The 25,205-nt window shown below is 47.6% G+C and overlaps 1 protein-coding gene across 2 annotated transcripts in view; it reads left to right on the top strand.

Moving 5' to 3' along the window:
- Window positions 1–25,205, top strand: part of LOC135555433 (E3 ubiquitin-protein ligase SMURF2-like) — a 63,374-nt gene that overhangs the window by 35,064 nt on the left and 3,105 nt on the right. For both annotated transcript variants that reach the window (XR_010457871.1, XM_064987844.1), the window contains exons 2-18: window positions 126–164; window positions 1,784–1,892; window positions 7,592–7,725; window positions 10,200–10,265; window positions 11,043–11,127; window positions 11,611–11,694; window positions 12,566–12,780; window positions 13,924–14,008; window positions 15,473–15,631; window positions 15,782–15,835; window positions 20,299–20,500; window positions 22,112–22,215; window positions 22,839–22,953; window positions 23,561–23,739; window positions 24,037–24,174; window positions 24,429–24,549; window positions 24,712–24,913. Coding sequence is in view for 1 of the 2 variants with exons in the window: in XM_064987844.1 (XP_064843916.1) it covers window positions 126–164; window positions 1,784–1,892; window positions 7,592–7,725; window positions 10,200–10,265; window positions 11,043–11,127; window positions 11,611–11,694; window positions 12,566–12,780; window positions 13,924–14,008; window positions 15,473–15,631; window positions 15,782–15,835; window positions 20,299–20,500; window positions 22,112–22,215; window positions 22,839–22,953; window positions 23,561–23,739; window positions 24,037–24,174; window positions 24,429–24,549; window positions 24,712–24,913 (2,091 nt within the window). In the remaining variant the exon portion in view is untranslated. The remainder of the gene's footprint in view (window positions 1–125; window positions 165–1,783; window positions 1,893–7,591; window positions 7,726–10,199; window positions 10,266–11,042; window positions 11,128–11,610; window positions 11,695–12,565; window positions 12,781–13,923; window positions 14,009–15,472; window positions 15,632–15,781; window positions 15,836–20,298; window positions 20,501–22,111; window positions 22,216–22,838; window positions 22,954–23,560; window positions 23,740–24,036; window positions 24,175–24,428; window positions 24,550–24,711; window positions 24,914–25,205) is intronic.

The raw sequence follows: 25,205 nt of genomic DNA, 5'->3' as shown, positions 1-25,205 counted from the left end.
TCAGCCCTGCATAACCTCTCTCCCTTGGCAGTGATGTAACCACACGATCACAACAGCCTGTCAGTGTGTAATATGTCTATCGGCAACGATTAAAAATAACACCTCATTCTCCTCTTCTCTTTCAGTCCTCTGTGCCAAAAACCTGGTGAAGAAAGATTTCTTTCGTAAGTAACCCAGTGAAAGCTGTGTTTCTGATCCTCGACTCCATGTTAAATGGCTTTATAGTTTCATAGTCAGGGGGCTTGAGGGCTTTGATGTCTGCAGTGTGAGATATGTATCCCCCGTGAGAAATGTGAAATGTGGGTCAGTTTGAGCTGATAAAAGAGGACCTGCTGCCAGCTGCTAGAGTTCCCTACCAGCAGAACGCCATGCTAACACACTTAACCAATCACTACACTACACCATCAACGAGGAAAGGGATAGTAGCCTGTAATGTTACTACTGATATGTTTGTGGGGAGAAAGGTGAGCTCACCACGTCACAATGATGTAGCTTATTATCAATATTAGCCAATAAAACTACTAATAAAACTAGGACTATTTTATTCCCTTTGTTTCATTCACATTTCATGCATTGAGTCACACAGGTCTGAAATATCTCTTAAGGATCGGACCCTTTTTTTCCAATTTCGCCTAAAATGACATACCCAAATCTAACTGCCTGAAGCAAGGATACGCATATTCTTAATACCATTTGAAAGGAAACACTTGGAAGTTTGTGTAAATGTGATATGAATGTAGGAGAATATAACACATTAGATCTGGTAAAAGATCATCATCCCCATCATCTTTGAAATGCAAGAGAAGGTTCACAATGTATTTTTCCAGGTTAGGCGTATGTGCCAGTGTATGTGCAAATTTTTCGACTGATCCAACGAACCATTGCATTTCTGTTAAAAATTATGTATTAAGTCTGCCCAAATGTGCCTAATTGGGGCAATTCTGTAGAGGTTAAATATGGGATATCAATAAAACTTTATACTGACATTTAAAGCTAGTCCATTTCAGAGTGAAACAGCACAACATTCCAGTGTGTGCTAGGTGTCCATAGTGGCCCCAGTGTTTGGGTGTGTTTGGGTCAGGCTGTCATGGAGAGGGAGTGTGTTAAGGTCCCTGACTCAGGTGGTTTCTCTGGTGCCCATTCCTCCCATTCCAGCACTCAGGGGCTGAGTAAACACTCACTCAGTCAGAGCCTGGGTGGAGAGAACTCTGCCTTGTGTGGCAGCAACGCAGACTTGTCTCTGTGGGATAGTGTGTTTATGTATACAGAGAGATGTATTTCTAAGTGCAGTTTTGTTTTGTTTGTGTGGGCCTGCATGGCATATGTGTGTGTGTGTCCGTGAGCTTGTGTGTCCACCACACCCAGGCTATGTGCAGGTAAATGTCATCCAACAGGTCCCTCAGGTCTGTCTATTAGTGTCATTGTCATGTCCACCCGTATCTCTAGATATCAGTCACTCGGCTCAGGTTCAGTCACACTATCAGATTCACTCATCAGCCATTCCTAGACTGTCATAGAATGTTATTCATCAGAAGTAGTTTTCTTCAGATGACCTCTTTTCCCCTTTCAGAAACCGGATAGTCTCACTTCCATCTGCATAATGAAATCATCAAATAATGATGGAGTGATGCCTGTAACATTTTCTCCTAGTACAGTATGTCCTTGGCCAGGCCAGTGTGCTGAGTGTGTGTGTGTGTGTGTGTGTGTGTGTGTGTGTGTGTGTGTGTGTGTGTGTGTGTGTGTGTGTGTGTGTGTGTGTGTGTGTGTGTGTGTTTCCCTGTAGGCCTCCCTGATCCCTTTGCCAAAGTGGTGGTGGACGGCTCAGGACAATGTCACTCCACAGACACCGTGAAGAACACCCTCGACCCCAAGTGGAACCAGCACTACGACCTGTGAGTCCCCTCATCACTCAACTAACATAATGGATAGTGCAGAGCTTGCGCTTGACATACCATTCATATAGAAGCAGCTGTGACTAGATGTGAAACCGTGTATCTAACAGAAACCTTACCTTAACCTGCTGATTTAGTAATGAACCAGCATTCTGCTGAACTGCGGCCCCTCTACTGGCTGGAACAGCGCGATTGGAATGGCATCAAACACATGGAATTTATGCGTTTGATATATTTGATACCATTCCACCATTCCACTCCAGTCATTACCATGAGCCCGTCCTCCCCAATTAAGGCCCCACCTGTGATCTAAGCATTCCCTCACCCAACTCCAATGTGCCAGGTGGACATCAGGGATGTGTCACACATTGATTCTGCAGGATCTGAATGCCTTACAGTAAGCTGTGTTTATGTCTGTCCTCTCACTTATCTGTAGGCCAGCAATGACAACTCCACTGGGGTAGTTAACGTGAAAAAGAAAAACATTTAAATAGAACCGTGGGGAGGGAACCTAATCTCAGAAGCCTTTTACCTCTAGGACAGAGAAATGTGCATGTCTTGTTGCACCCATGTCGCTTTTCCCAAGGACTGCTTCTCTTGTGAAAACAACCTGGAAAAAGAGGGGGGAGTGAAAGTTTCCAGTATATGCCGTGTTTATCCAGGCGTCACGCGTAGGTAACAGAAAGAGGAAGCACATGTCTCCGTTTGTTTGGTTGCTCAGGATACCAGACCCTCTCCGAACATGGCTGTTTAATTAGCTGTTCATGTCCTGTTTGACAGGAGGGAAACACAGCCCTCAGTCAGTCAGTCCCACTGTGGAGACGAGAGAGTGCTGGACACGGTGATGGATGGGAGGACATCGACCTGTGTGCTCCCAAGACGGAGCCAAACGCACGCACACACACCTCTCCAGTTTTTTTTATCACCTGGAACCTGCCTGTGTTTCTTCCTGTTAATGACTATGTTAGACCTTTAGGTGCCTTCCCTCTGTGTGTCGGGGTTAAGGATTACTACTCCATGCTAAGGCACATGGACTCTCCTCAGTGTGTGAAGTCTAATTGACTGAGGGTAGCTGAGCACACTCACACATATTCAAATGGTGTCTGCAACACCTGGTGCTCACGCTCAGCAGAGCCAGAAAAGCCTTTGCTTAATTGGCACTGAAGCTTTTTTCCATTGGTGTTATGTGCACAGCGTGAGGAAGTGTATGTGCTCATGGCAACATTCACACGTCAGGGCCTCATCAGTGGTGCTGTCAGTGGTCTGACCAACAGACTGGCCTGTTACCGCTGACCCCAGCCAGCATTGTTGCGGAAGTGGCCTGTATGCCAAGGATAGCAGACTGTATCTCATTGGCAAACTGCCTCTCCTCGACTCCTATCCAGCCCAGTTAAAGTATGTGGAGCAGACAGACTGGACTGTAATACAGCTCTGTAGCCCTATTAGAGACAAACCAGGGGACAAACCTATCAGTTTCTTGTTCAGCAAGCTTCAAACTACATTTATACTGTCACGCCCTGGCCATAGATAGGCTTTTATTCTCTATTTTGGGTAGGCCAAGGTGTGACAAGGGTGGGCATTCTAGTTTCTTTATTTCTATGTTTTCTGTATCTTTGTTTTTTTGCCGGGTATGGTTCTCAATCGGACAGCTGTCAATCGTTGTCTCTGATTGGGAATCATACTTAGGCAGCCTTTTTTCCTTTGTATTTGGTGGCTAGCTATCTTTGTTAGTGGCACTACAGCCCTAGTAAGCTTCACAATTGTTTCTTGTTGGGGACATTTACATAAATAAAGGAAAATGTACGCTCACCACGCAGCACCTTGGTTCAGTCATTTCCACGACGACGGGCATGACATTTACTAAGAAGTATAATATGTCAAATAAAATTGTATTTGTCACATGCTTTGAAAGCAACAGGTGTAGACTAACAGTGAAATGCTTACTTACGGGCCCTTCCCAACAACGCAGAGAGAAAGAAAATAGAGAAATAATAGACAAGTAAAACACGTAATAATAAATACACAATGCGAACGATAACTTGGCTATATACATTGAGTACCAGTACCAAGTCGTTGTGCAGGGGTACGAAGTATTTGAGGTAGATATGTACATAGGTATACAGTGACTAGGCAACAGGATAGATAATAAACAGTAACAGCAGCGTAAGTGATGAGTCAAAAGAGTTAGTGCAAAAAGGCTCAATGCAGGTAGTCTAGGTTAGTTGGTTAACTATTTGTCTTGGGGGTAGAAGCTGTTCAGGGTCATGTTGGTTCCAGACTTTGTCCAGAGAGTCTATGACTTGGGCGACTGGAGTCTTTGACAATTTTGAAGGCCTGCCCGTGACTGGCAACTGCTTGGCATCTGACCGCAATGTGCTGCACGGGGTAGTGCGAACGGCCCACTACATCACTGGGGCCGAGTTCCCTGGCGTCCAGGTCCTGGATGGCGCCTTGCAGTCAGATACCAAGCGGTGGTGCAGCTGTATAAATCCTGTTGAGGATCTGAGGGCCCATGCCAAATCTTTTCAGCCTCCTGAGTGGGAAGAGATGTTGTTGTACCTTCACGACTGTGTTGGTGTGTGTAGACTAGAGGTCGACCGATTAATCGCAATGGCTGATTTAATTAGGGCCGATTTCAAGTTTTCATAACAATCAAAAATCTGTATTTTGGGGTGCCGATTTGCCAATTTTTTTATTTATTTGTGGTATATTTTTTTTGACCGTTTTTTACTAGGCAGGTTAGTTAAGAACACATTCTTATTTTCAATGACGGCCTAGGAACAGTGGGTTAACTACCTCGTTCAGGGGCAGAACGACAGCTTTTCACCTTGTCAGCTCGTGGATCCAATCTTGCAGCCTTATAGTTAACTAGTCCAACGCAATAACGACCTGCCTCTCTCTCGTTGTACTCCACAAGGAGACTGCCTGTTACGCGAATGCAGTAAGCCAAGGTAAGTTGCTAGCTAGCATTAAACTTATCTTATAAAAAACAATCAATCATAATCACTAGTTAACTACACATGGTTGATGATATTACTAGATATTATCTAGCGTGTCCTGCGTTGCATATAATCTGACTGAGCATGCAAGCATACAAGTATCGTAAGTATCTGACTGAGCGGTGGTAGGCAGAAGCAGGCGCGTAAACATTAATTCAAACAGCACTTTCGTGCGTTTTGATAGCAGCTCTTCGTTGTGCGTCAAGCATTGCGCTGTTTATGACTTCAAGCCTATCAACTCCCGAGATGAGGCTCGTCTAACCAAAGTGAAATGGCTAGCTAGTTAGCGTGCGCTAATTGACGTTGTGTTGCTGGTTCGAGCCCAGGGAAGAGCGAGGAGAGGGACGGAAGCTATACTGTTACACTGGCAATACTAAAGTGCCGATAAGAACATCCAATAGTCAAAGGTTAATGATATACAAATGGTATAGAGAGAAATAGTCCTATCATTCCTATAATAACTACAACCTAAAACTTCTTACCTGGGAATATTGAAGACTCATGTTAAAAGGAACCACCAGCTTTCATATGTTCACATGTTCTGAGCAAGGAACTGAAACGTTAGCTTTCTTACATAGCACATATTGCACTTTTACTTTCTTCTCCAACACTTGCATTATTTAAACCAAATTGAACATGTTTCATTATTTATTTGAGGCTAAATTGATTTTATTGATGTATTATATTTAGTCAAAGTAAGTGTTCATTCAGTATTGTTGTAATTGTCATTATTACAAAAAAAAAAAAAATTAATCAGTCGATTAATCGGTATCGGCTTTTCGGTCCTCCAATATTCTGTATCGGCGTTGAAAACTCTTAATCGGTCGACCTCTCGTGTAGACCATGATAATTTCACCACTCCACTACAGTCCCGTGGATGTACAGGAGGGAACTAAGCACGCACCCCGTGTTGAAGGTCAGCGTGGTGGATATGTTGTTGCCTACCCCCATCACCTGGGGGTGGCCCGTCGGGAAGTCCTGGATCCAGTTGCAAAGGGAGGTGTTCAGTACCAGGTTCCTTAGCTTAGTAATAAACTTGGAGGGCACTATGGTGTTAAATGCTGAGCTATAGTCAATGAACTGTATGCATGGTTCAGTGTTGCTTGCCTCGAAGCGAGCATGGAAGGCGTTTGTATCGTCTGGAAAGGCTCACGTCACTAGGCAGCTCGTGGCTGGGTTTCCCTTTGTACCCCGTGATAGTTTGCAAGCCCTGCCGCATCCAACGAGCGTCAGAGCAGTTGTAGTAGGATTCAATCTCAGTCTTGTATTGGCAAATTTCCTGTTTAATGGCACGTTGGAGGTTGTAGCAGAATTTCTTATAAGCGTCCGGAATACTGTCCTTCTCATTGAAACCGGCAGCTCTAGCCTTTTATTGGATGAATCGCATAGCATATTACAGCCTGTGCTAGCAAAACAGTGCTGTAGCTTAGCATCTGCTTCATCAGACCACTTCCGTATTCTGCACATCACTGATATATATAATTAATCTCCTATAACTTCATAGATACAAATATTGGGATGAAAAGACACGTGCACAATGTTGTGGTCCCATAGCCTGGCCCAGGCTATTGTGGTCCCACCCTGGCCCTTGTCCCTCTCTGTCCCATCTCTGCTGCTACGGGGACTGGGGGAACAGGTGGCGGTAGTGTCCCCAGGGCCCAGCTGGTCCTATCCTGCCTGCTGAGGAAGTGTGACAGCCTGGCCTGCCTAGCACCAACTGCCATATAATATGCCATATACTGTACCTCAACCAACCAGAGACATAACATAGAGATGGCCTAAGGGGAGAAACTCTTATCTTATTACAAGTAATCATATTATCTGAGAGTTTGGTATGTTTGGCATGTGTATACTGTATGTAAACATACTGTATCTTGTTTTGAAAAGCTTAATCCAATGTCTAGTCTACTGCCCTTATTATTTGATACAATAATCATATCCAGATCTGTGTTGGATGTAATAATTCCCCCCTACAAATCTGTCCTGCATTCTAATGCTCTCAGATAGCACCCCAGACAGGCATTTGGCTTCCACTCAAAATGTCCAGACATCTTACTCACAGCCCCATTGTTTCACATCCCTTTAGTTTCTGTAAGCATCATGGTAATTATAGTGGGATGCAGTCTGCTAACTGTATGGATGATTAGTTTTACACTGAGGAAGGGTACTGGGCTGAACAGATGTGCCACGTCAGGTTCACGTAGTGTGAGTTTAATACCCAGGCCTCGACTGACACACACAGAGTGATAACAGAGGCAGTCAGGGAGTAATGTCATGGTTCAACTGTTCACTCTCTCCTTCTTTTCCTCACTTACACTATCCTCTTTCTATCCCTCTTTCAGCCTCTCCTCCTCCCTGTCTCTTTCATTTATCTCTCCCTCTGGGTGATTTTGGGACGAAGGGCTGTCTTTGGGTGATTTATGACTCACAGGATCTGTCTGTGTTCGTCCGTCTCGTACCCAGACTCTCGGGGTCGGGAGTCGCACATTCACAGACGTTGGGTGGAAAATCCCTCTCAAACACCTCCTGACTGTGTTCTTGTGGGGACGCAGCCCGCAGTGACAGGCATCCCTGAGCGGATGTGTGCCTCCCCAGCGGGGACATCCAGGCAAAGACTGGCCTATTGGAACAGTGCATTCACACAGGCTTTAGTAACATCTACAGTACATTGGATGTGACTGGTCTCTCTTCTCTCCTCAGATATATTGGCAAGTCTGACTCCATCACCATCAGCGTGTGGAACCACAAGAAGATCCATAAGAAGCAGGGGGCTGGCTTCCTGGGCTGTGTACGCCTTCTATCCAACGCCATCAACCGCCTCAAAGACACCGGCTGTAAGGACTACCTGATTGAATTAGTGTGCGTGTGTGTGTATTTAATGCTGTGAGGTAATGTCTGTCTAGTTAAAAATTGTCTGTCCCACAAACGGAGTCACAGGCTAGCGGAGTCACAGGCTAGCGGAGTCACAGGCTAGCGGAGTCACAGGCTAGCGGAGTCACAGGCTAATAATCCCCTTCTCCTGTCACAGTGACACATTCAGCTGTACCCTCACAAATGCGCACACTCTCTCCCTATTCCTGACAGGGCACAGACCAGGTTGTGAGAGGGGTCACATTCTGCAGTGCCAGAACAGGAAAAGACAATCAGCATCAGCCTATAATCACATTAAACGTGTCATGTCAGAAGCAAATGGCTAAATGTGCTCCAAGCCAACGTGGCAGCCAGGCAGGGACCCAGTGATGGCTTTACCAAAGGGCCTCCCCCTCACACTGTATGTATACTATGCTGATAGGCCTGCTATGGTCTTGTAGACGGAAAAAGGACAAAATCCCACTGCTTTTCCTAGAAGCCCCTGACACTTGTTTTCCTGGAAAACCCGAACCCTGTGCCTCAGCTGTGAGTAGTTTGCCTCTGCATTTCCTCTCATTCCCCCCTCCTCACACCCTCCACACATGCGCCACAGTGACGAACCTCTGTTTATCTCTGTTGGCAAATCTAGACAACTGGTCATTTTACTCAGACATGCATAATTGTACAGCTATTTAAATGTAAGCATAGATTTGTTATGTCCCTCGGTTGTGGTCTTATTCAAGTGTATGTTTGTCATTCTTTCGCTTGTGCTTTTTGCAGCTGTTCCACTGTGTCCTGTCCACAGGCGTTTTAGGGGGCTTTGGGTTTGTGTGTGCACGCTCATTGCTCCGGTCTTGTAATGGTTTGACCGACCATGTTTTGGTCCCTGTTTAGTCTAGACGCACATCCTGAGCTGATCTGCATGACACTCAGACAACAGTGAACAGATAGTGGCATTTCTCATGTCTGCAGGCAACGTGGTATTCCTGACATTTCTTTGGTCCTTTTTTTTGCTTTGTTTTTCAGCCTGGGCTGAGAACGTAGACAAAGAGTTTCCAGACATTGGCAGGGGTTCATGTCCATGTTCAGTCTGGGTGGAATAGTGCCGGCTTTGTGCAGAGATTTGTCAAATGTTTGACCTCTGTAGTGAACTGCAGGCTGCTCGGTACCGATGCTCAGTGATTTTTTTACGATCCATGGCCACTCTACAGACCATCTGTTCCAGGACATATCCCATACCCAGCCTCCAAGGGAGGGGGGGGGAACAGTACATATCCCATACCCAGCCTCCAAGGGAGGGGGGAGAGGAACAGGACATATCCCATACCCAGCCTCCAAGGGAGGGGGGGAGAGGAACAGTACATATCCCATACCCAGCCTCCAAGGGAGGGGGGGAGAGGAACAGTACATATCCCATACCCAGCCTCCAAGGGAGGGGGAGAGGAACAGTACATATCCCATACCCAGCCTCCAAGGGAGGGGGAGAGGAACAGTACATATCCCATACCCAGCCTCCAAGGGAGGGGGAGAGGAACAGTACATATCCCATACCCAGCCTCCAAGGGAGGGGGAGAGGAACAGTACATATCCCATACCCAGCCTCCAAGGGAGGGGGAGAGGAACAGTACATATCCCATACCCAGCCTCCAAGGGAGGGGGAGAGGAACAGTACATATCCCATACCCAGCCTCCAAGGGAGGGGGAGAGGAACAGTACATATCCCATACCCAGCCTCCCAAGGGAGGGGGAGAGGAACAGTACATATCCCATACCCAGCCTCCAAGGGAGGGGGAGAGGAACAGTACATATCCCATACCCAGCCTCCAAGGGAGGGGGAGAACAGTACATATCCCATACCCAGCCTCCAAGGGAGGGGGAGAGGAACAGTACATATCCCATACCCAGCCTCCAAGGGAGGGGGAGAGGAACAGTACATATCCCATACCCAGCCTCCAAGGGAGGGGGAGAGGAACAGTACATATCCCATACCCAGCCTCCAAGGGAGGGGGAGAGGAACAGTACATATCCCATACCCAGCCTCCAAGGGAGGGGGAGAGGAACAGTACATATCCCATACCCAGCCTCCAAGGGAGGGGGGAGAGGAACAGTACATATCCCATACCCAGCCTCCAAGGGAGGGGGGAGAGGAACAGTACATATCCCATACCCAGCCTCCAAGGGAGGGGGGAGAGGAACAGTACATATCCCATACCCAGCCTCCAAGGGAGGGGGGAGAGGAATTCACTGTGGGTGATGTAAATGATACAGAGCAAAGGGACTTGTCTGCGGGGACAAAAACCCTCCCAACACATTCTAGTTTACATGTCTCTCAGACAGTGATCGATCCCCCTTTCCCCTCTCTCCTCTCTTCTTCCCTTTCCTCCTTCCCCTCTCTCCCCCCGCTCTCCTCCTTCCCCTCTCTCCCCCCGCTCTCCTCCTTCCCCTCTCTCCTCCACAGATCAGAGATTGGACATGAACAAGCTAGGCCTCAATGACAGTGACACAGTGAGGGGTCAGATAGTGGGTAAGTACAGCGGTGACCAACAGGCCACACAGACTTTCACCACACTCTCATGTACATTCACGTAACACTGTTATGTACCTGAAGTGTTACCACTCCATTATTAGAACCTCAGGCTAACCACAGTTGTTTTTATAATGCTGATAAGACCTCACTAGACCACCATGCATAGAAAGAGAACGAGGAAAGAGAACAAGAAACCCTCCCAACACCATGTAGGCTCCCTCCAGTAACCTGAGTCTGCTGGGTGACTTATTTTCCCAGTGATTCGTTGGTGTGTAAAGCGTTGAGCGCTGGTCCTGAGCGAGCCGTGCATCTGACACCAGGCTTAATGAGCGCCTCACTCTGACTTCAGACGGCCCGCACTTCCATCCTCACCACAGGGCCTGAACAGCCTGGGTGGTAGCAGAGAGGACAGGGTTAGTTAGCTACAGTAGACATAGAGTCTAGCATTGATACGTGCCCTCCACACACTTCTTCGGTCCTTTCCAGAACTGGGATTCGGGACTGGTCAGGCCACTGTCAGAGTGCAGACGGCTGGTACTTCTACTTCCAGACACGATCATCTTGTCACACACAAGAGGATTTGACCATGTAATCCTCTTAAAAATGGATTCCTCATTTAGCCCTAAATAACATCATTACAGTATTGCATTACAGCAATACACAATTTTAAAATTGTTCCGTTTTAATCTCTGGTATGCGAGGACATGAACAGAGTGAGATTCTACCACCCAGTCATTCTCCTATGTGTATCTGAATGTGTCTCTGTGTCCAAAGTGAGCCTGCAGTCCAGAGACAGGATAGGCACAGGAGGCCCAGTGGTGGACTGCAGCCGTCTGTTTGACAATGACCTGCCAGACGGGTGAGTACCAAACCCACCAACACACCACAACTCCATTTAACATTTGTCCGTACTGGACAGTGGACCCACTATCACCACATCATACCCTCACAACAGGGCCAGTCTGAGCCTATCATAACCACACTGCCCCACAACCAACAGTGTTCCAGACAGCATGTGGTGTGGTGTTCCAGACTCCAATCTAAGTAGCCAGAGGCTCTGCTGTTCAGACACTTCACCAGCTTAGCACGACTGACCTCAGCACTGAGCCAATGATGTTGGCTGGGGTTAGGGAGTCTAGTCTGGGGTTGGTGTGTGCCAGAGGAATTGGGTGAGCAGATGGGAGACTGTGTCCTATTAGCTAGCAAGAAGCTCTGTGGGGAATATCTGGGTCATGTTTAGTAGAGGGGGAATGTTTTGAAACAGAAGGTACTACCTGAACTTGGTTGCCCTCAATGTCCACTCACTGCTTTGTACGTGTGTGTTTGTATCTACTGCATCCAGCTGGGAGGAGCGGAGGACTGCGTCTGGCCGAATCCAGTACTTGAACCACATCACACGCACCACACAGTGGGAGAGGCCTACAAGGTGAGTCAGCCTGGCCTCAAAGTCTTGATGTAACTTAGTAAATGTAAATCTGTGACACTCAAATTAGTATGATAGGTTTGGTATGATGACATAAGGTTACTGAAGCCAAAACACTGAAGGAGGGAGGTTGGTTGGGTAGGATGGGTGGGCGTATATAGCGAATGTCTAGCAACCCGAACTTTAGCATTTTTGTTAATTAGTAACTACTTAGCATATTAGCTCATCCTAACCTTAATTCTTAACTCCTAGCCTAGCTAACATTAGCCGCCTAGCTTAACATATCAAACCTATTGAAAATTCTTAACATATTGTACAAATTGCAATTTGTAACATCATACGAATTGTAATTCGTAACATATACTAAATGGAGGGAGACCAGTTTACATTTACTATGTTATGTCTGTCCCTGAGTCCAGGCTGAGTGAGTACACAGTCTTACCCACTACCCAGCCTCAAACCCATGGCAGAGTCCCCAAGACCTAGACAGCATTGAATTTGTATTAGGAGACACTTCAGACTATTGAACGGGGCCCTAAGACTCTTGTTGCTCCACAGTCTCTCTCTCTCTTTGCTCCCTTATCAGCTCCCTTCCTGTTACTCTGCTCTGCTCTAGGCTGGCCTCAGGCCCCTCACTCAATACTGCTCTGTGTGTGTGCCTGTGTCTATGTCTCTGCCTCACTGACCTCATGATGCTTAAGAAAGCAGGAGCAAGCCAATGTCTAGCCCTAGCATCTAAGCGTATTACAAGCACAGCTAGATATGAAATATGAATAGACACGGGCCTGATTTGAACAAACCTACCATGAAGGATATATTATAACCCACCCTCCCTGTCTGACTGTGATCTCCTCCTGTTCCCTGTCTCTCCCAGGCCTGCATCAGAGTACTCCAGCCCAGGCCGGCCTCTCAGCTGCATCGTGGATGAGAACACGCCCATCCTGAGCACCAACGGGGCCACGCCCACCATTCCGTGTGTCCCGTCCAGCGACCAGCGGGCCCAGGAGAGACGCGTCCGCTCCCAGAGACACAGGAACTACATGAGCAGGACACACCTCCACACACCCCCAGACCTGCCCGAGGGATACGGTTAGTGGAAAGAGGATTCTAACACACAATATGGACACACCAGACATACACCAACATACACACAATCACACTATAGGACGACCACTTCGGTTCCCACAGCCAGACTAGACTGGAGCATTCTGTATCATGAACATCCTCTATGAGAGACGTCTCCTTCTGTTTTAAGACCGGTGTCGTCATTGCAATGCCTCAGTGTTAACTCCCTCCCTCCTCCTCTCTTCAGCCCAACGCTCAGCTGAATCATCCTGCTAATCTGTGTCCCTATTTAGTCCCAACAGCACAGCCACCATGACTCTGCAGCGCAACATAAGCAGCCTGACAGGCCCCATTTTAAAGAACTAATTGAATCGATCTCGCAGTTAAAGTCTGGCGGCTGCCGCTCACTCCTCCCTCTCCTCTCTCCTTCCTCACATGCAGCCCATGGGCGGCTGCTTGATATTCAGACACTGTGTAGTCTTGCTGAGGATTTAGGAGTGCTGGCAAGAGGAGTAAAGAGGAGAGGAGCCCAGCCCAGCGCTTCAAGATTAGGAGGGTGCTGTCTCTTTTTGGGCCAGCTCCTCTGAACCGCTGTCAGCAGCCCCAGTGGCGGGCCAAGAAGTGTCACTCTGTGTCGAATGCATTGGGTGCATCGGTGCTCGGCGGGGTGAGGGGGGGGTTATGTACACGTATGTTAGAGAGGCAGGGCGGTGGGTCCTAAGGAATGCCAGAGAAGAGCTTCCAAGCTCATGGAAATATCTCTGCCAAGCTGTGATGAATGAGCTCACCAACACACAGACTACTATCTTCTCCCCCTGTCAGCCCCGCAACTGGGATCCAACCTGACTCAATCCCTGCTTTTATCTCCATCTGTGTGATCTCTCTTACGCTTCCAAACACACTCGGATCAAGATACGCACACGCACATTGACGCACCAATAACAATCCTCACGGTGGAACAAATGTATAACTAACAGCTTAATTTTCCTTATCATCCACTCTCATCTCTCACTCTCTCAATCATCTCCCACTCACTCATCTCTCTCACTCATCTCTCACTCATCCCTCTCTCTCACTCATCTCTCACATGTGTGTACTGGTCTGTAATCATTGCTCTGTACCTCTTATACCTGTATGAGTAGCCATGCTATTGTTCCCCCCTTACAGAGCAGAGGACCACGCAGCAGGGCCAAGTCTACTTCCTCCACACCCAGACAGGAGTCAGCACATGGCACGACCCTCGAGTGCCCAGGTATACCCACCACCACTGTCTGAACACACAGTGCCCAGGTATACCCACCACCACTGTCTGAACACACAGTGCCCAGGTATACCCACCACCACTGTCTGAACACACAGTGCCCAGGTATACCCACCACCACTGTCTGAACACACAGTGCCCAGGTATACCCACCACCACTGTCTGAACACACAGTGCCCAGGTATACCCACCACCACTGTCTGAACACATACATACTCTGTACACTACCCAGTACACTCATTAAGTATTTCCAACACAAATGATTTGAGGCTGATGACAAAAACATGATGATCTGGGATGCTGTAATGTAGTTTCATGCAGGTTTGGGTGAGGCTGTTGATATACACCATCACCTACCCCCACCTATGTGTCTTTCATGGGATGGACAATCAGTGGCTAGCTCTCCTCAGGCTTGTCTGGACCCTTCTGTAAATATGCTGCTGGTTACATGCTGACAAGCTACGATAGAGGGCTGGTGTGACAGTCCTTTGTCGCTCAGTTGGTAGAGCATGGTGCTTGCAATGGCAGGATAGTGGGTTCGATTCCCGGGACCACCCGTATGTAAAATGTATACGCTCATGACTTTAAGCCGCTTTGAATAAAAGAGTCCACTAAATGGCATGTAAATGTAAAACCACAGGGATCTGAGAGGATTCACAGCAGACACCTCTGGCACGCCCTCTGCCTCCATGCTCTCAGCACACAGCCTTCAGCCCTACTGTACATGTGGCTCAGAGACGCCACTCACTCAGGCATGTGTGTTTCATGGATTACCACAGGCCCAGAGGAGAACACACATCAACACGTAAGTCTACTGGGAATAGAGTCAATAGAAAGAAAGTCAGTGATTGAAAAATACCTAGATGTTGCCGTTCTCTTGCCCCCGTGGAAATACGTGTGATAGATGCCGTTCTCTTGCCCCCGTGGAAATACGTGTGATAGATGCCGTTCTCTTGCACCCGTGGAAATACGTGTGATAGATGCCGTTCTCTTGCACCCGTGGAAATACGTGTGATAGATGCCGTTCTCTTGCCCCCGTGGAAATACGTGTGATAGATGCCGTTCTCTTGCCCCCGTGGAAATACGTGTGATAGATGCCGTTCTCTTGCCCCCGTGGAAATACGTGTGATAGATGCCGTTCTCTTGCTGGGCCTCAGTCCGATAAGTCACTACCGCTGAAGTGGGGCTGCTGTCATTTCTTAGTTGCTCTCCACAGACAGCTAAAGGAGTCCAGCTGAAAGGATTGCATGGCAGCAATAAGTCATTTAGACGGGAAGAAGAAGAATGGAATTAAAGTGGTGTCGTTTTGGAATATTTTCTCGCCTCTTTGTTTCCCAGTTACCCTCAGCCTTGAGGTCTGCTTCATTCCCTGACTTTGATTGGTCTTACGTCTCATTCTTTATTTTTATTTTCTGCCCTTCACCTCTGACTGTGTTGGGGATTTGTGCTTCCCAGAGACCTGAGTAATGTAAACTGTGAGGAGCTGGGCCCACTGCCCCCTGGCTGGGAGATCAGGAACACAGCCACCGGCCGGGTCTACTTTGTGGACCACAACAACCGCACCACGCAGTTCACAGACCCGCGCCTCTCCGCCAACCTGCATCTAGTCCTTAAGTGAGTATCGGGTTATACCAGCGCCACAAATTAAACATGGTCCAGAGCCTCATAACAGCCCAGATTAAATGAGAAGTAGTTGAGGGAGAACTGTACTGTATGACTGGCTGGCAGTGTGGCTGTGTAACTGTGGTGTTTTGTGTTCTGCAGCCCAAGCCCCAATGGTTCCCGCAGCGGCATCGAAATTCAGAACAGTCCGATCAGGTGAGGCCCTCTATTTCCCCCCTCTATTCCATGGCCAACCACTATTTCTCCAACACTTGGTTCTGGAGAGACAGAACAGACTGCACACAGACAGACACACACAGATACACACACAGACATATTGACTCCCCCACACAGGATGTTTTACAGGGGAGTCCAGTGCCAAGGTGTGTTAAACACCTGTTGGGGTTCAGCTATCAGAGCAGCCTTTCTCCTGTGCACACACACTCCCACACACAACCTCACCCATCCATCCAGACACACACACACTGCACGCACAGGGCTGCATTCCACCGCCCGGCAGCGGTTTTGATCATGCAGGGGTTTTAGCACACAATCCGTCACAAAGCTTGTTTTGGCTCAACATCAGATAGCAATGTGGAAACCAAGACTGATGTGTCTGTGGCTGAGGAGCGTCTTACGTCAAGGAAACGGAGCATAAATTTGATGTCCGAGTCAATGAATGAATTGTTGTGTGTGTGAAAGTGTGTTTTGGTGTGTGTGTGCTGGTGCGTGCCTGTGTGTGCAGTGTTCGTCAGTGCATGCGCTTCAGAACTTTTCCTCGCAGCTGTTCAAACACGGCCCATGTAACGATAGCTGCAGCATTACCCACAGTGCAGTGTAAAGGTGGAGCAGAGTACAGGCGGCTTCGGTGGGCCTCCTCCGTCTGACCTCATTCCTGCTCCATGCCGGGAGAGGCGGAATGCACCGATGAAAAGATCTGGTGTTATTTTCCCCTGTTCTGACAGATCAAAGAACTTGTTTGGGACTTTGGTGCTTTTTCTTTTTCTGCGGTCCTATGAAAGTCATATAAAATCCCAGGCTGGCACGCCATGTATGTTTGTAATGCAGGAATCTTGTCTTAACCACAATAATGTCCAGATGTGTGAAAAGCAGTGCACAGTGTTTCTTCTCTTTAAAAAGCACTGATCCGATTATTATTTCACTTTAAAGTTGGGAATTAGAGTTCTTCTAGGTTATTGATGTCTTTGTTTGAGAGGAATAATTGTATTGAAATGGAAGGTGTTTAAGCTGAGCCAAGAGCGGGTCTGTGGCCATTAGAATGATGTACGATGAGCCCTGGGTCCAACCACATACCTTCCCTGGGTTCTGTTTTAAATGGAGAAACCCTTGGCTTTGTCTTGGAGAACCTAAGGCTGCATTTACACATGCAGCCCAATTGAGATTTTTTCCCACTAGTTGCTAGTTTGACTAATCACATCAGATCTTTTTCAGAGCTGATCTGATTGGTCAAAAGACCAATGAATGAAAAAAAATATCAGAATTAGGGTGCCTGTGTTAACGCAGCCGACAGGATCTCTCGGTGTGCACTAATGTAACACACATTGGATGGTGGCTCAGAGGTTTGGAGTGTGCAGTCTGCTGGTTAGCAGAGGGCTCATGGTCCTGAGCAAGTCTGACTGGATCATCCTATCTGAGATTACCTTCTCTGATTTTGTCCCCTCACGGACCTCTGTGGAGCAGAGAAGCTGGACTCTGGCTGAGACGAGGGGTGGGAGTGACATTCCAACCAGCGACAAAACTCTGGAAAAGAAATCAGAAGGCCGGCGTGGTTTTCCATCAAGACATCTGCCTTTTATCAAGGAAAACGAATTTCAGAAATTCTCACCCCTCATGCTGTCATCCCAAGAAAATGTTTGATATATACGTGTCCTTCAAGGTTATAGTTTATTACCCCTTTTATTTGCTAAAGACATTGCCTCAGCGGGCCACAATACTTTTTGGGTTAGACTCACCCTGTGATGTTGCAATCTTCTGACTCTAAGCCTGGTCACTGGACAATAGGTAACAAAATCCTTGTTGGGCCTCAGATCTTCACTCTGAACTCTGGCATGAACACTCAGAGGATCAGTTCCCAGGGGTCTAGTGTTCTCTAGCTTTACACTGAGTTCACTGTATTACTGTCTGAGCTTCAGCAGGTAACACACCACGCCATCTTACTCTCTTAGAACAAGTTAGAAATAGAGAGAATGCGCACTAGGCTGTGTGTGTGTGGCTGGGCAGGAATGTTTGATTTATGAGTGAAACTGGAAGGAGTGCTGCTCTGTGGCTCGGTACCTCCCCTCTCCCTGTCTGAGTCTTCCTCTCTGTTTGGGTGCTGTCCGGAGGCAGCCCTTCCTACCTCCCCAACTTTCCCTCGCTCCCTCTAAGTCTAGTCTGCAGGAAATAAAGGGATTGAGGAGGAGGACTGGAGTGCCCTATGGGGCCCTGCTGCTCTCCGGGATCGCAGGAAGTGGCCAGCTCAGCTCAGCTAGACGAGGCCAAAGACAGTGGGAGTCTAGAGCAGTCAGTCCTTAGAATAAGCTGTCACTGTGTATTATGGTGTGTGGATATAAAGATCAGGATTGCTGCTACATGACTGTCTATTACTCCTGCTCAGTGTATGACCCTCCAAACAAATCTTTTTGAGAGCTAGGATTGTGTATTTGCCATATTTGATGACATTTTTACCTAATAAAAGGTTGTCTGGTTTTGTATAGTACAGTGAATGGCAGGTGATTGGTAGGTGTCCCAGACAGAAATAGATTTTCTGAGTCGTTAGAAATGATTTCAGTGGTTTTGGCCTATCCCATATTATATCATCCTGTACTTTTTGGGCCTATGTCCATCTATTTAGCCAGGATGGGTTGTTGCTCCATGATTCTCCTGTCACAGACTCTGCTTACCCTCTCTCACACTTACCCACATACATAAGCCGTCAGCATGCTTCATTTCGGCCTGGCAGCTAGCCGTAGTCAGCTAGGCGAACCGAACGAGTGTGCTGGCGTACTCCCTTAAAAGACCTTCGCTTGAAAGCAGTAATAGTACTGTTTGTCAATTTTGAGACGCCATAGCCAGTATACACTTCCTCCAAGTAGTTACAATTAATTTACGGTAACTCAAGAAATCTGTCATTCATTTAGATGTTTTTGCCAAGGAAATCTTAGCGCAATTTTTCACCTAACTAAGATGTTTGGTGCAGTAATATTTCTAAATGAAAAGATGTGCATGAAAACGAGTCATCTCTGGTTGAATGACAACAAAGACTTTACTGAAGAATCCCTACTGTTGACCAATCACAGACAAAGGGGTGTAGACTTCGGCAAGAAAAAATGTTGTGCCCAAACAAGAGAAGAAGAAGACTAACCAAAGTCCAAAACGTCACAAAATACTGTCATAATATATGCATACGATCTTCTGAACTTTTCCGTCTGGGAAGCATGCAGATGTCTTTACAAACTCTGCCCCCTCTCTCTCTCTCTCTCACACACACACACACACACAACTCTTTGTGGCCGGCTATACAGCCTGATGTTTATGACCCTGCTCAGGGGGTGAGTGTGCCCACTACGCCCCACTAAAGTGCAAAAGGCCAGCATGCAAATAATCCTCCAGCTCTGGCTCCATAAAGGGCCTTTTGATTCTGTGTGTCTGGTGTGATGGTGTTTCTGTTTCTGAGCAGAAGAGCCTTCTACCACCAGTGCCGTGGTTCAGAAGTTCACTCTTATGCCAGAGATTTGGGCAGAAGTGAAGAACCTTGTTCACTACCAGCACCGATCATACTCATAGCCTGTCTTTTGATTTGGAGGTTAACCGCTCTACAGCACTGATGTGTTATCACAATTACAGCCACCCACTGAGGTGGTCGTCTTAGCTGTTAGGGACCCTACACAACTTGGTTGTTAATTTTTTGGTTTCTTATAGTCAGCAATGAAGGAACGTGCATTGAAATGTCACTCCTGTTAATAAACAAATAAAGAACCTTCCTGAACAATTTAAGATGAAGACATGAGGTCTATGGACACCCTCATTGAACCCTCACTGCTCAGTGCAGAATGAGACCGACACTGAATCTATTTGCAGATGTCTCTTGCTGTGGCCACATTTTGCTTCCCCCTTGTAGAACTGTCTATTTTCTCTCTGTCTGTGCCGTGCTGTCTCTCTCTGTGAGACCACCTTGGGGCCAGGTGGGGAGGGGAGGTGGAATGGCACACACCTGTGAGCTGGCAGAGCCCAGCACGGCAGGGGCCCACGGAGTTGCCCACGAGGAGCGTACGACAGAGCCATTTGTATGGAGAGCCTGGCGGGGAGTGGAGGAAGGGTCACTGGCTGCACCTCAGACAGACAATGTGGCACCTACGGACACATCATATCACCCTCTGGCTCTGCCCCCTCGTGTGCTTGTTCAGAAATACCACCTCCACCTATGCCTGTGGGCATATGGCAGCTTGTTTAACTTGATGTGCTTCCCAGATGACCTCAGTGTGTTTACCTCTCGTTCTCCAGTCAGCAAAAGGAGGGAGGCAGAATTCCTGCCTGGTTTTATTTGGAGTTGTTATGGTTTTTGGGTTTTAGTTTTTTTGTGGTGTTTTATTTTTGTGTACCTGTATGTGTTGTTACGACCCCAAGTCTCAGCAATGATCTTTCCCTCTCCGTGTCTTTCTCTTTTTCTCCATCCCCAGCCGTCAGATCCAGCTGAAGGAGCAGGCCCAGCAGGCACTGGTGTCTCCAGGTAATCTGCCGGAGGAGGCAGAGTGCCTCACGGTGCCCAAGTACAAGAGGGACCTGGTGCAGAAGCTGAAGATCCTCCGCCAGGAGCTGTCCCAGCAGCAGCCCCAGGCAGGCCACTGCCGCATAGAGGTGTCCCGTGAGGAGATCTTTGAGGTGAGACCGTCGAATTAGTGTTATTCCCTCAGTTCTTGAACACAACCAGCATTATTGACTCTTTTTAATTAGTATTACTGAAGAGGTTGACTATCTCGATCCTGAAGGAAAGCATCAACTCTGGATATTTTCCTCACTCTCATTTGCACTTGTAAAAGTTTATTATACCAGATATTTTACCTCACTTTCAAACTTCAGGCAATGGTTTTCCCATCCTCTTCTTCCCGCTCCTCTTAAGGTCGTTGCTCGTCATGTTTCTGTCACGGCGTTATCCACCACGCTATTATCTATGATGTGTGAAGAGAGTATGTTCATATCCAAAGCAGACCTCGTATTTGAAATGAGGCTTTTGTGCACTCCTCAGTGGGGGAGGTTTTCTAGTTTGGGAGGTGTGGAGCCTCATCAGAGCAACAACACCTGCAACAGACTACATGACCCTCGTAAAATATGTGATGGAATGTGCTGGAACAGCTTTGTCTGTTAATCTGAAGGAAGACTTTTTTGTTGGCTGATCTCAACACGAAAGGGAGATGGGGGTGGATTTTAAGGCTAGACATAACTTCATTGCTTTTCTGGACACGCCGAGCTGTTAGAAATACGACTGTGTGGGCAAGTGTCAGCTGGTGGACTGTCAAGCTGTCTCAGTGTGTACATTCTATTGAAGCTAAGAGGCCTTATTTCTCTGGTGTCAGCGCTGACACATCCTCAGTGTAACTGGAGGGCACGGTGGACCAGCTCTGGGGGGAAAGTGGTGTTATTGTTCCACTCTTCTGTTCTGTCTATTTACTATTATTCTCCCAATCCACTTTTAATGAGACTGTCCCCGACACAATGTGCTGGACATTGTGGGCATGTGTCTGCAGCTCTTGGCATGTGGGGTGAACGCACCAACCCAGAGTGGGGTGTAATGATCCCAGACTCTGAGTACCAGGGGGAAAGTTTGTTACTAAAACACCGCTGTCTAATGTTCTATAGAAGCCCCATCTGGCGAGGAACGTGGGGTGTTTCTCATCATTGTTTCAGGACAGTTCCTTCTTCGTTTTTTTGTCTTCAGCTTGAAGCAACTTGGAATTGCACAGGTCTTTGGTCATTGGTTTGCATGTTTAGGACAGACAGACAGGCCAGGCTTGGCCAGACTCATGCTCTGCATTCCTACGCCGTTTCCCATGAGCCACTGAGACTGGGATAGTGGCAATGGGAGGGGCATTAGTGAGACTCACGGGATCTCTTGCTGGAATGTGTCGCGCTGGGGAATATCCTCTTATCACCCCCACCTCCTGATAATGCGCTTTGATTAAGGGTGGGCTGGACACTCAGGTTACTTTGGCAGGGGAGGAGAGGGCGTACATCATTGCTAGGCAGGTAGGGGCCAGCCAGGCTGGTCCTAAATGACAGAGCACAGGAATGTTTATTCTTTGGCTCGGTCCCCAGAGCCAGCATCACTCACACACAGACGTTACAGTGCAGATAGATGCATCCCTCTGGCCACAGACACTGGACTGCATAGTATTTAACAGATGGTCTCTGATGGAAGTACTCAGTAAGTTTGGGGGTGCAGTCATCCATCCCAGTCCCGTTCGTTACAAAGGTGTATCTCTTTATGTGTTACAGGAGTCTTACCGCCAGGTGATGAAGATGAGGCCGAAGGACCTGTGGAAGAGACTGATGGTGAAGTTTAAAGGGGAGGAGGGGCTGGACTACGGAGGAGTAGCCAGGTAGGAATCCACAGCAAGCATGAGGAAAAAACTAAGTTATGCTCAATATGCATCATCATGGAACAAAGAAGATTTCTGTTGTGTGTTAGAGAAGTAAATGCACCAGGTCTGGAACCAACAGGACCTGAACAGCTTCTACACCAAGACATTAGACTACTAACTAGTTAACCAAATAGCTACCTGGACTATCTGCATTGACCCTCTTTGCACCAACTCTTTTTACTCAAGCATATAGCCAAGTTATCTCATTGTGTATTTATTCCTCGTGTTATTTGTTCTATATTTTTCTCTCTCCGTTGTTGGGAAGGGCCCATCAGTAAGCATTTCACTGTTAGTCTACACCGGTTGTTTAGGACGTATGTGACAAATAACATTTGATTTGATTTGGATTTGAATGCCACCATCTGCTGAAACAAGGTTGGCCCCCAAGGGGTAATATGGATTTAAAGCACCCAATCTGAGAATTGTACTTCTGATTTTTAAATTGCCATGGAGTATTCACTTTCTGAAATTGATGTTCCCTGCCTTGAAAAAATATTTAATGGATCAAGAGATTTAACAATGGATGTTCTCATCGTCTGTCTCTCTTTATCTGTCCCTCTCTGTGTCTCCTGTGTGTGCAGGGAGTGGCTGTATCTGCTGTCCCATGAGATGCTGAATCCGTACTACGGCCTGTTCCAGTACTCCCGCGATGACATCTACACCCTGCAGATTAACCCCGACTCGGCCGTCAACCCGGTGAGTCAGAGGCCCGGACGCCGCCACCAGCCCGCCCCGCTGTGATGTGAAAGACCAGGTCACACGGACCACTCATCTGCTCTCGTCTTGCACAATCTCTGTCTCTCCTCTGCCTGTTTATTTGTTTGGCCTTCCATTTCCCTATCAGCTGTTCTCATGCTAGATGCTAGATCTCCTGGAGACTGGTGATGAATTAGGCAACTATTTAATTGCTGTGTTGAGACTCTTTACTGCCTCTATAGCATTTGGTTGTTTAATCCATCATAAGGAAAATAGTTTAGATGCTGCTGCTTACCTTTTGAGTCATAACCTTTGGATTACTGACTGCAATAAATTCCCAGCTATAAGAATAGCAGGTATTTATTATTTACCAAGGGCCCAATCCTAACTTAAGACATGCGTGAGGAAATCTGAGCTATAGCGCAAATCTCCCATCGACATCAATGCATGACTTAAGAAAACGTTTGAGTTGCATGTTAAATTAAGATAGGATTCTGCCTTGAGTTGCTCAATCTTGGTAGTTCTCTGAGGACTGGGAGATGCCATGCTAAATGGATGTACTATGAAGTGTTTACGAGGACTAAAGGTGTTTCTGTCCCCCTCCCAGGAGCACCTGTCCTACTTCCACTTTGTGGGTCGTATCATGGGAATGGCGGTGTTCCACGGCCACTACATAGACGGGGGCTTCACCCTGCCCTTCTACAAACAGCTGCTGGGGAAACCCATCACCCTGGACGACATGGAGTCAGTGGACCCAGACCTCCACAACAGCCTGGTCTGGATCCTGTGAGTAGGAAGGAAATGGGAACAACATCCTCACACAGACCAAGATGCGCACACAGAGATTAACATGGTTTTTAATGACAATAGTTTGTAATGGCTCATTTTAATTCATCGGGTAATAATTTGGTGTATGTGAACTATAACATCTACTGGTGTACTTTTTTTTTTTAAACACTCATGATCATGTAGCTACACATGATGAGCGCTTCAACTGAACTTTGATCCATACATACATTAACATTCCCACTCCTCCAGCACCATCTCTCTCTAACCCCCCTGTCCGTCTCTCTCACCTCTCAGGGACAATGACATCACAGGCGTGTTGGACCACACCTTCTGTGTGGAGCACAATGCCTACGGGGAGATCATCCAGCACGAACTCAAACCCAACGGCAAAATCATCCAGGTCACCCAGGACACCAAGAAGGAGTATGTCAGGTGAGTTCTCCCCCACCGACCCCTCCTCACCACACAGGAAGAGAGCTGGTCTAGCAGTCGACAGTCAAGCCCAGCAGGGAGGAGATACTGTTGGATTTCAGATGAGCTTAGCTGCAAGTGACCAGCCACAGTTAACTGACCTAGGATCAGGGAGTAATGTACATGTGAAAGGCTTTGCTATACCCCTCAAAGAGGCTCAGAATCATGGCTTTGCCTTCACGTTCCAGTATGAATATCTCCCTTGTTCCCTACAGGCTGTATGTGAACTGGCGTTTCCTGCGAGGCATCGAGGCTCAGTTCCTGGCCCTGCAGAAGGGCTTCAACGAGGTCATCTCACATCACCTCCTCAAGGCCTTCGACGAGAAAGAGCTGGAGGTATGAATGAGACACATCCCCCAGACTAGCAGTACTTACCTTCACTGTCCATCCTTTATAAAGGACTGCATTCTCCCAGACATCAGCATTTTCCCCTTCCATTTCCTCCCTACAGTTTCCCTTTGTCTTTCATTTCACATTCTCTCCCTCTCTCCACCTCAGCTCATAGTGTGTGGCCTGGGTAAGATCGACATCAACGACTGGAAGTCCAACACGCGGCTGAAGCACTGCACCCCTGACACCAACATCGTCAAGTGGTTCTGGAAGGCCGTGGAGTCGTACGATGAGGAGCGCCGGGCCAGGTTGCTGCAGTTTGTCACTGGCTCCTCCAGGGTCCCCCTGCAAGGCTTCAAAGCCCTCCAAGGTACCCTCACAGCACTCACCCTCCTGGGACATGTACAGTAGCTACGTAGTTAGGTTCTCAGTGTTTCACTGCGCTTCACTGGGGGAGTTGCTAGCTTGCCCTTGTCCACCCCCTATAGGAATGTAATATTGATTGTTATGACGGCTTATAACATTTGTTATGACAGCGTAACGAATGTTTATGCCAGAGGGAGATGGGTGAGGGTTGTTTGTATTATACTCTACTGTACCCCGAGGCAGCTCAGCAGGCCTCAGAGTGTGTTGTTGTTGTTGCCTGAGCTGAACCCTCTGTG

This window comes from Oncorhynchus masou, chromosome 15, assembly GCF_036934945.1.
Source record: "Oncorhynchus masou masou isolate Uvic2021 chromosome 15, UVic_Omas_1.1, whole genome shotgun sequence".
NCBI classification, from domain to species: domain Eukaryota; kingdom Metazoa; phylum Chordata; class Actinopteri; order Salmoniformes; family Salmonidae; genus Oncorhynchus; species Oncorhynchus masou.
Note: the sequence above shows the minus strand (reverse complement) of the source record. Positions and strands in the feature narration are given on the sequence as shown.